The sequence below is a fragment of the Chanodichthys erythropterus genome, chromosome 3, assembly GCF_024489055.1.
Source record: "Chanodichthys erythropterus isolate Z2021 chromosome 3, ASM2448905v1, whole genome shotgun sequence".
In the NCBI taxonomy this organism is placed as follows: Eukaryota; Metazoa; Chordata; class Actinopteri; order Cypriniformes; family Xenocyprididae; genus Chanodichthys; species Chanodichthys erythropterus.
The window spans coordinates 34,798,821-34,810,454 of NC_090223.1; the positions used below are offsets into that span (position 1 = coordinate 34,798,821).

General features: G+C 37.7%; 1 protein-coding gene across 2 annotated transcripts; it reads right to left on the minus strand.

Moving 5' to 3' along the window:
* Positions 1-985: 985 nt before the first annotated feature.
* On the minus strand, positions 986-10,451 carry zgc:195001 (uncharacterized protein LOC567531 homolog). 2 transcript variants are annotated; one of them, XM_067374328.1, is made up of 5 exons: positions 10,332-10,451; positions 4,361-4,396; positions 3,069-3,131; positions 2,850-2,989; positions 986-1,756 (listed from the first exon to the last, which is right to left on the minus strand). In XM_067374328.1, the coding sequence occupies exons 1-5, from the start codon at positions 10,384-10,386 to the stop codon at positions 1,346-1,348; spliced, it is 705 nt and encodes a 234-aa protein (XP_067230429.1). In that variant the 5' UTR covers positions 10,387-10,451; the 3' UTR covers positions 986-1,345. The 2 variants fall into 2 exon arrangements, with proteins under 2 accessions (XP_067230429.1, XP_067230436.1); XM_067374335.1 differs by lacking the exon at positions 4,361-4,396 and having other exon boundaries at positions 10,332-10,428.
* Between the last annotated feature and the right edge of the window lie 1,183 nt (positions 10,452-11,634).

Sequence of the window (11,634 nt, forward strand, 5' to 3'; positions counted from 1 at the left end):
AGTTTCATTCCGATCGGCCTCCGTTAACATGGTCTGATAGCTGCTCAAACTTTATTGGCCAATGACGGACATGTTTTTTGAGATGCGTCAATTTCCTCAGACAAAGACACTGCATACCAATTTTCAAGTCAATCGGACTAATGGTGAAGTAGTTATAGCCATTTTCATGTTGTTGTTTTTTTGCTGTTATAGCATCACCAAGTGGCCAGTCGCTGTGTCCTTTTTTACGCGACCGCAGAATGAGCTCTTACATAGGTGTGATGAGTTTGGTAAAATATCTCATTCCATTCAAGAGTTATACACATTTTAGTTAAAGTGGCTCCACCCACATTTTGGCAGCCCTTAGGGAACGTGAATTGAAACTTTTTTTGATAATTATTGACAATCAGACTCCAGAGAATCTCGCTGCACTGGTTTGGTTCCGATCAGGTCAAAAACCCTAGGATTAGTTAGTTATATAATATTTGATGTAAAATATAGAAGAATTAGTCAGAATGTGGTATGTGTGAATATGGTATCCATCTTGAACCAAGGATTCCTATGATATAAGACACTTGAGTCTACGCGTAACGGTTCAGGAGCCATTTCGTACTTTTGACCGCTGTAGCGCCCCCGTCAGGCTGATCTCGGCGAGCCTTGGTGACATTGTAGACGGTACGAGTACCACCAGCCCTCAAAGTTTCAAGTCTCTACAACTTACGGTTTGGTCTGCCCAATCACTTTTAGGGGAGAATGCTGATCCTTGGAAATTTTCAAAATTACAATAGGGTTTCAGTACACGCTTCAACAACAACAAAAAATCTTTGAATGAAAAATCAATGGCTTCACATGGTGTAGTTAGAGCTTGTATCAGCAGGGGTGAACTGGGTCACGCTAACCAGCCAAACCTTGACCCTTTGAGAAGCCCTCCCCCACCAAGACCTGTACCTGGTTTCAATGACAACAATACAAACAACACACCACTCTTATATAACACAAATGAGTATTATTTTGAACTAGTTTATTAGAGCACAGAGATGAATATTCAATACCGTATCTGCATTTGTCATTACATGGAAAATAAAATTAATACAGTGACTATTCAAAATCAGTATAAAGATTAATGCTACACCAATTAAATTACTGGTTAAAATACTAAAATAACATATTTTGAGCATGCACACTTTTGAACCAACCTAGTGGTTTGTAACAAAGGCAGATTCAGTTTCAAAATGCAAGTCTCCATTTACAGTTTCACTCTTCTTATTCCCTACCAATCAAAGTCTCCTGCATAGCTATCCTCTTCTTTTCCTTACATCACCCTTACCCTGTTTTCTTCCAACCCCTCCTTCAATTATTCACCCCTCTACTGATCCTTCTTTCGGATCCAGCAGTAGGACTTCCTGCCCACCCAGAATCCAGGGAAGAGCTTCTCTTTTACGTTGGCTGTAAAACGATGAACAAGTTTGACCTCTTTGGAGCCGTTCTCTCCCTCTTCAACTAGGTAAAACTTGATTATGCCAGCTGGCTGGTCAGCGTAGATGCCGATGATGGGGCAGAGGGGAGCCTGGAATTCTATGTTCTCTCCGTTGTGCCAGACATGGTAGCAGGATCCAGCCCAGCCAACACCCCATGACAGGTCATTCTCTCCCAGGCCACATGGGCCATCCTTAGCTTTCCTCCCCGCGCTTTCACACGCTGCCCCGATCACCACCCAGCCCTCACAATCCACCTCCCAGTACCCACGATTGCCCAGAAGACCCTGCTTACACAGCACCTTCAGGAAGATATTGTGAAAATCAGTTATACGCATACTATATGTAGACCATGACAGTCTTACAGATTGCATTCTGTCATCATTTAGTTACCCTCATGTCATTTCAAACCTCTATGACTTTCTTTCTTCTGTGGAACTGTGAGTTGAACTAGAATCAATCCGCTTTGTGAACAGATCTTGTAATCGACCGATTCGTTGAAAAGAATTAATTGTTCATGAATAAATGCAATACCATACATAGAATCAGGGAAATCCATTTCCACCACACACACACACACACACACACACACACACACACACACACACACACACACACACACACACACACACACACACAAATGCTTTGGTAAATCGTAATTATGAAAAAAAAAGTCATATTTCAGACACAAAATAGTCAAAATTATGAGATAAAAAGTTGGAATTATGAGATAAAAAGTCAAAATTATGACAAAAACAACTGAAAATAAGTCAAAATTATGAAATGAAAAGAATAATTATGAAATTTCTAAATTTCAAGCTTATTACAAAAAAAATTCAATTTTGATTTTGCCTTAATTTTTCTCATAATCATGACTTAGTATCTCATAATTCTGACTTTTTGTCATAATTATGACTTTTTAAGTAATATTTTTTCTTGATCAATGTTTATATGTGAAGAAATACCAACATAACATCATATAAATAATTTTGCATCATGTATATTGTGTACACATATATATTGTCTCTTCAGAAGACAAGGAATAAACAACTCTATATTGTTTATATAAATTACTTTTACGATGTCTTTCTGCACTTTACGAAGCTTGGAAATGTTGATTAGACTTTCAGTGGATGGACAAAAAAATCCATCGGAGAACATTAAAATTCATTTTGTTCTGAAGATGAATTAAAGTCTTATAGTTCTGGAATGACATGAGGCATAAATTCTAAGAATTTTAAAAGAATTTTATTTTTTTTGTGTGTGTGAACAAACCCTTTTAAAGCATAAATAAAAAAAAATATTACATGAGCTGATCTAAAATGGATGTTATATTATCAGCAAATCACACTACAGATTTAGGTGGGGAAAAAATGTAGAGACTCACTTACATACCTGTGGTGAATGTTCATATCTCTCTGGTCTGTCCAGTACAGGACACACTTCCTCTGACATGCGTGACACTTTGGCCCCACCTTCTGAGAGCCACAACATTTTCTGAGCAGTTCTGTCATCCAGAGAAAGATTTATCCAGTCTGAGAGAAAAATAACATTTCAGAGGACAAGAGGCTATAAAATGACTATATAAAAAGACTGTCCCGTGTTGATGCGTACATTTCATCAGCTCCGCCCTAGTATTGGGCTCGGTGATGTTGGGCTCATACGGCGGTGCCTTTGCTGTGATGGAAAGAAGAAGACAGAGCGAAAGGTCATTATATTCTATACCACCACGACTGCATAATCCTACTCAAATGTCAGCTGTCTAACGGACGCCCAAGCTTCATGTGATTTCCATTGTATTATGATCCTCTCCGATTAACACTTTTAAGACAGAGAGGTGTAAAGACAGCAGCGGTGCAGAACTCACCTTGAAAGTGTCATGGTAAAGATCACACATGCAAACCATATTGTCAGATTTACATGCTACTTTGATCTGAGTGTCCAAATCTGTTCTATTATAAGAACACAATGTTCTCCAAACTCTAAAAGACTTGAAATAATGATCTGTTAGTGAGATGGTTTTTCAGCCAGGTGAAATTAAAGCTAACACATGATGTGACTATCATGACACCTGCAGTGCTTTGATATCTGATGACCCTAAAACAAGTGACTATTAAAATGAATTGTTAAACTTCAGTTCAGATTAACTATAGCCCACACAAAATCTGAAAACTGCATTCTTATAGGTAATGTTTTGGAATAAATGTGAAAATGCAGTAAATTAGTAAATTAATTAGCCAATTAGCAAACAGTAGATTAAATTAATACTTCAACTTGGTTTTAATAAATATAGCCTAATATTAAATAAATTGTTAATGCAAGAATATGGTTGTTTTTTGATGGTGTCTAGGCCTAAGAAATGCTTTTTAATGCTTGGAACATAGATAAAGAAAAACAAACAAAAAAAAACGATATATTGTTTTAAACATAGCCTACACATATATTTCCACTAATGTCTTTAGCAGCGTGGAGTTTTGGGGTGCGGGAGTAGCTCAAGAATAGACCTTATTTACAGCACCGCCATCTTTGATTTTTAACAAGAATGAAAGCGAAGCTGTGAGGGATAGACATCTCTTCTGTGGGTTGTACTGTTATTTAATGTGTTTTTGGATCGTTCTGCTGACGAAACAATGCAAGAATATCTTTCCAAGAAATTTCAGTAAACAAAAAAACTCCAGACAACATGAGCTGTGGAAAATTTTAAGTGATCTAGGAGCTTCATACAGCTTTTAAGAGCGGATGGCATTGAAAACACGGTAAGTCCCTCACAGCCTTGCTTTAAACGCTTTATACCTGTCATGGCGCTGTTCTGAATAAGGTCTACAGGGGGCGCTCTGATTAAATGGTGGAAGTTAATAGTAAACAGTATAGTAAAGTAGGATTTCATAGTTCACAAGTATGCCTACCCTCAGGATCTGCTTCTGCTCTTGATCCTTTTTTTCCTGTTTAAAAAAAAAAAAAAAAAAATGACTTCAGTTAATATCAGAGGTAAACCTCAAACCACTTTAAATGAAGCAATGGGCAGTTTTAATTACACTGACACTACACAAACATTCTAGAGTCTTCCTTTTCCTTACACTGCTTTTCTGATCCCCTTTCCTTACCTCTCGCGTGCAATATATCTCTCTGTGGTATGCCATTCATGTACCCCCACTGTTGTTAGCACTGAATCATATAGTTTACCCATGCCTGTCAGGGTTTAGGTTACATCTAAGAAGCATGCTAGGCCTAAACTTGCATTCACTATGGACACACATCATATGCTCTGACAGCAGTTTCTAAGAATACATTTTTGATTCCGCCACACTTCATTTCTACGGTGTTTGTGGCGTTGGCATGTTTATATCCCGCTTGCAGGTTTAACACTTTTCGCGCTACTGTTGATTTTCACAAGCACCTTCTCAGAAAACCATCTGTGGTCCTCTGGCTCATGCATTAGAGCTCTCACATTTTTGCCTTCTTTTATTAATGTGGACGTTAACATTAGTTGCTCCCTTAGGTTATCATAATGCTCAGTGGCATTAAGTGTATTGGTTCAACTTGTTTCTCTGTTAAGTGTTAATTGCAGGAATTTGCAGCAGCAGATTGGTGCCAGAGGGGGAGAATGTCACTGTAACAATGAAATGTGACTAGACTTCCACATAGTGTCCTGAGAAAAGAGCATTGTAGAGGCTATAAAATGCAGGGCTGAAATGGAAAAGTTGCTGGTTTGAGCCCTGCAAGTGGCAATCCTCATTAAAAAAAATAAAAAATAAAATGTTAGGCTTTATTGGAATAGACTAGAGAGGAAACCACAGGGTGGAGATCAGTAAAGGACCTTGGTCTGTGGAGTCGCAGTTGTGCTATAGTGCTGACCTCTATCAGCTCTGACAAAGAGTATTTTTCTTGCCTTGTTTTCCAGTTAAATATCTAGAAATTCTTAAAAGAAGATCAATTTACTTGACAAGCACAACTGCATAATATTGTTTTCAGAGAATCTATCTTTATAGAATTGCACTTTTACCGCAAAAATACATTATCTGTTAAAATATTTGGGCAAAATACATGTATTTTATTTCACTACATTGACAAACATTTTTTATTAGTGAAAAAGTCTACACACTTGCATTTTTGACTTAAAAATACATTTTGTAGTGTTGGTTTTATTTTAAGGTATAATTTTAGCCATTTTATTTTAGATATTTTTCAATGTTTTTAGATATTTTCTTGCTATTTTTTTTTTTTTTTTAGATATTGTTAGATCAAAAGACTTACACTTTAACACTTTATTTAAGTGTCCTTGTTACATGTAGTTACTGTAGTAATAACTATAAATGATGCATAACTAACCCTAACCCAAACACTAATCCTAACCTAATCCTATAGTAAGTACATGTAGTTCATTACTGTTACACGGACACCTTAAAATAAAGTGTAACCACGTCATATTTTCAGTGTAGGGATCTGTTCTCACCTGATTAAAGAAAAAAAAGGTCTGAAAGTGACACCTTGAAGATTTTTTTCTCACTTTCAGTGAAACCAGATACCCCCCACACCCCACCCCATAAAAAAATCACCCTGTCAGTAATTCCACATTTAAGCAAGCCTGAGATGATGGTAAAAACGGTTTATACTTGAGACTCTCTTTTGATTGGCTGTGCGGTTCAGACAGTAGGAGGGGACAGAGGTGACTGACATCACTATAATGGGTCTTCGTGACAGCGCGCACCCCTAAGTGATCGGGTCAGCTGTGTTCCAATGCGTACAGGACAGGGGCATCTGTACACCTGTTCTAGACCCCCACCACTGTTTGTGATCCTGCTGACAATCACCGAAAACAGATTGTTGTTCAGTCACCGTCAACATTATCATCACTTATCAACCTTCAGTTATTTTATATGTTAAACATCTCAAAGACACACATATGCACATTATGACAAGCAGGTTCCCTGTTGCCATCAAGTAATTATTAGATACAAGCTCATACAAATGGAGGATAATGAAAAATGGCGGTGCAGTCATTAATCTCTGTTAACGTTAAGCACATGAAATGAAACCTTAGAAGTTAGTCCAGGTGCACATATAAATTCCATCAATGACTCTGGACTTAAAGAGGCCACTATAGAGGAGTGGTACAGGAACGAAGGGAACAGAGGTGGTAAAGGGATCAGGGCTAGAGATTAGCAACTGCTGCTGACAGGTCACTCCATCAGTCATAGCCTGTTTCACCCTCTCTTTTGGACCTCTCCCTTATAGGGACTGGTATGGAGGGAGTCAGGAAGAACAAGAGGGAGGGGTTGAGCAGAAGAGCCAGCATACTATACTATAACCATGGTCATGAAGCAGAGCTCCAAAATAAAACAAATCCGAAAGATCTAAACATGTCAGATGTCGAATCAATTTAAAGCAGCCCGTTAGGTTTCTTTTCATGCTGACAGCTCTTCAAGTTAGGGTTTACTCCCTGGTGTGAGATTCAACCCTGGTGTTTTGTGAGTGGAGAATGACCATGAGTGGGAAAATGCTGTAAACAAGAGGTACATGGAGGGGGTTTGGGGGAAACCTTGTTTCAAAATCCCTTATGTCCAATGAGGGATCATCCACAAAGCCTCGTTCTCTTGCATCTTTGAGCAGATCATCACACACAAACTGTAAAAGGTCTGGCGTAGATCAGAAGAACCAGAATCAGCTATGAGTACTGCAAATTAATAATATCTACAATTCCTTCATATTAACATGGCGAATTTGTGCTCTATTTTTACACACTTTTCTTATAATGTATGTTTAAAACAAGACTAATCTATTTTACATTAAGTTATTTATTACATCTATTAAACAATAGATTGTAATATATTAAGATATTAATAATTTAAAAATAATGAATACAAAAATAATAAGAATGTTCACATTTGTTTTACATTTGTATGTACATAATTCAACATGTATTTTAAATAAATATAGTTCTTATAGAGTTAAAATTTATATATTAACTGTATCAGAATAAATTAATCAGATAACACTTAAGCAAAACATGGTCAGGTCAAAGTGTCTGAATAATTTTTGGTCCCAATTTTACTAGTAGTCCACTGTGTGAAGAATTTTTGGGTATAATATGTTACAGTTTACTTTATTTTGCTACCCTCACTTATAGTAAAGATTAATAAGGTCATGCTTTTACTGAAAGTGCAAACCATGAGCATCGTATCATGGGAAATCCTTGATATATTATGTATCTACATTATACTTAATAACCCTAAACATTAAACCTCGTCACTTGAACCTCACCGTTCACTTTAATCAAATCTTTACAATAAAACTGGCATCATATAAACTGGAACAACCTTCTAATGTTGAGTAACTCTGGACTTCACCTCTTTTAGCATCAGCAGCTATGTTGATGACCTCAGGGTCTTTGCTAGGCTTTAGTGTCTTTTGCTCATGATGTCAGTGCAAAAAGCAAGTTGTTTGTGTTGGACACGTCCGTAGCGTGTCTTGCCAACCCATGCCATGCACCCAGCCGCTACGGGCACGCTGGTATGGTTCGCATTTGGTGGTTGGATCAAGGAGATGCTATGCATGATGATTTGAGAGGGAAGGCGATGGATATGATCTCGTGGCCCCCCGAGTGTTGAAAACCACATGCTGAGTGTCGGCCTTCTGTTGATTGCTTACTTGAAACAGGCCCGATGGAAAATAACATGAACGGACAGATGCAGAAATAGAGGGATTCATGTCTGTAAAGGGAGATTTCGGAGGTGTGATCCATCACAGTCCTGAGAACGACATTCTACCCGCTTGGATAAGAGACATTCTCAGGAATTGGTTAGATCAGATCTCCCTTAACATTGATTGAGTTGGTTTCCATGCTGACTTAGATTGCTGAGAATTATGCACTCATGGTGTCTCATGAACATGTGGTGTCTAATGTTGCCAGATACCGCCATGCCCAGTAAGTTAGACCCAGCTTGGCTAAATCACAGAAGGTGTAAATAAAACGAGGACGGTAGAGCTGTGGAGATGATTTACTGTGGAGGGTTTTACACTTCATTACCCCTGTGATCAAGAAGGCGGCATGTCATCATTGATAAGTTAATAAGAAACCCGCATGTGCCTCTTTTCAACTTTTAATAAGGTGCAAGAGGATGCTAACAAGGAGAAAAGCAATACTAAAAATAGTACTTATTATATTATATTATGTCATATTATAATTTGACATGTTTAATCATTTTATACTCTTTTAATTTAATAAAAAATATGAATAATATTTTAAAATTGTTATAAAAAATAAAAATTACCAATTTAAATAAAAATTAGCAACAAAAAAAACTAAAATTAAAATGAAATTAGGAGCGAGAGAGAGTGGAAGAGTAAGAGAGCTGTTGAGATGACAGATGAGGACGATGTGTTAAAGTAGAAGGGTGAAAGAGGTACCGTGCAACTATATTAACACCTGAAAGAAAATGCATCTGATGAATGCAGATCGGTTCACTTTTGTACATAAATCAGTCTCACTGTCTGATATTGAATCTGAAATCTTTTCAAATGCAATGATTTACTTATAGTGTACACATCTTTACAGTATATGTAAAATGCGTACACAACATGTTGCATTTGACCTCTTTAATGCACTTTAAATAGTATGTAAGTGATAAGATTAATTGAGTCTAGAGGACTTTTGACAACATGCTTATCCTAAAATATATGCAGGGCCATGTATGAGCATCTTTCATCTTATTATAATGTGTTGTCTAAAGATTGAGTAGAGCAGCTGCTAAACACTTTGTCCCTGTAAAGACTATTATTATTTTCCTGTGAGATGTTAAGCTGTGCATAAGAGCCCGGAGAGTAACAGTATGACAGTAATGTCCAAGGTGCCCTCTCCTCATGCTGTTGACCATTAGTCTTTCCTGTGTACCTCTGATCTCGGCTTTCTCGGAGTATACGCAACTCACACAAACTGTCAGAATAACCTTCCATCAAGTCAGCATTGTGGTGACACTTTTAGTTTGGGGACTGTCACCAGCACTGTAAATACTGCAGGTCCGAGGCATGTAGACTGGGTTTGAAGTGTCTAGAAAGATGTGTGCTTGCATGACCAGGTGCATCCCGTAGTCTGAGATGAATTACTATCACTACATTTCAGACACTGCTCACACGTTTACTTATCTAAATAGGGACATTCCATGGACGTCTATTGTTTTTATATACAGATTTTTTTTTCAACAAATGAGGACATCACCAGAAGGAGGTTGTCGTCAGATTTAGATCATTACAAATTAAAAAAAAAAAAATGGGTTAAGGCACGCACCCACACACACACACACACCCCCACACACACATTTAGTATGATTTATTAGCTGTTTTTCTTGTGTGGACCAAAAAATACTGGTATTATTACCTTTGGCCCCACAACAGAGGGTATTTATATTATAAAATTATTATATATATGATTATTATATCCCTTTTTGTTCAAATTATACCTGTAAAATTATATAAATACAATCATACCATAACCAAATATTTAGACTTTGTTTACTAGGGCTTTTCCTCAGGCAATTTAATTTTCGTCTGCCCTCGCTTAGCTTTGCTGTTTTTTTCCCTGTTTATTGTGTGGCTTTTGCATTTTATTTTAATTATTCTTACTGTCAGTTTCATTTCTGTTGATCTCCATCCATATATGTCTATGTGAAAATTGAAGTACACACATTTGTCTTCTACAAAGCACAGTTTTACAAGTTTATTTACTTCTAGTGTACAAAATTATTAAAAACATCAAGCAACATACGAAGGTGCATTTGTAGCAAGTTACAGTTGAGTCAGAAAGTGACCACAAGGTGTCCTGGCAGACAATGTGCACCTGTTCTGATGATAATAAATTGGATTAGGTGAGGCAGCCCTTACCTTCTTTCTTTGCTTCAGGCATGATTCCGTTGGTGCTTGGGGTACTACTGGGCATTGCAGGGATGGATGAGCGCCTTTCGACTCCGAGTCTCTCAGTCTCTGGGTTCCCTTCTTATTCACTCTGAAAAAAGGGGGAGGAAAAGACACTGCCTACTGGGAGGGAAGGAGGTCTGTAGGTGGTCGAGGTGGTGAACACGACAATGATCCTGTCACTTAAACCATGTGTAGCTCACGTGTACCGTGAAACGAGCCAATAAAAAGGCTATAGTACCGCACACATACAAAATCTAGATATGCAGCAGAACTGTTGGCAAAAAAGTGCAGAGTGCAAGATTTTTTAAGAAAATAACAGGGTATTTTAGCTTATTTCACTGAAAGTGTTTTGGCAAAAAGTGTTTAAAAAATGTTTGTTTATACAAAGAGAGGAAAGAATAGGTTTTCTGACCCCAGAGTTCAGCAGGGCATCTGACATTGACATACTGTCACGTCTGAAGGACATCTTCACACGCAACCACAGCATTTTTCGGCTCACCTTTTGTGTTGTGGGGAATGTTATGTATCCACAGCAACATTGATGTACCAAAATGTTGGACTTGCAAATGGGAGTCATAAGGAGCCAAAGATTTAGACTAATCTTACTAAAACACCTTAAAGCAATGCGGATTGAAATACATGATTTACGGAGAGTGCTGACACTTGGCTGCAGACCTTATGACATGCCTTATGAGGCTTCAGTTGCTTAATGGATCAAAAGAATCGTAAAAACAGCAAAGCTGTACTAATCTGAGGTGGATCGACTGAACCGTATTACAGCACATTATCGCTCAGTAATGAGAGACATTTCTTCATCTCAGACTTTAATGCTTGAAAGCAGACTGTCAAATGGCCTGTCTTGATTCCTAAATAAATGATAAATGAGACATGTGTATTCCTTGTCTCTCGTTCTTCGCACCTCTGTTCTCTCTTTAACGTGGTAATACGAAACAGCTTCCTTTCCAAGGAACCCTCTGTTTCATTAGCTCCTCATGCTTTGAAGACCTGTAAGTTAGCCGGTGGAATTTTAATAGGTGGCAAGTGGCATCTGTAAGCTATGTTTAGCTAAAACACAGTACATTGTGTGGGTATGTGAAAGTTTTAAGAGACACCCTAACCATACCTCCCTCTGAAATAGCATCGGTGGAATGACAATGGTGTGAGTGTTTGGCTGTTCTGTATAAATCAGAAGTAACTAGTATCAAAAGATAGTCATTATATAATATCAATAATAACAGATAATGATAATAGTGCAAATGCAATGTAAAAT

Bases quoted from the DNA above. Each gene is read 5' to 3' on its own strand.
- zgc:195001 (XM_067374328.1), bottom strand. From the start codon at position 10,386: ATGCCCAGTAGTACCCCAAGCACCAACGGAATCATGCCTGAAGCAAAG. The intron at 2,990-3,068 runs GTACGCATCAAC...TTTTTCTCTCAG, and splicing joins TAGGGCGGAGCTGATGAAAT to ACTGGATAAATCTTTCTCTG. The intron at 1,757-2,849 runs GTATGTAAGTGA...ATCTTCCTGAAG, and splicing joins GATATGAACATTCACCACAG to GTGCTGTGTAAGCAGGGTCT.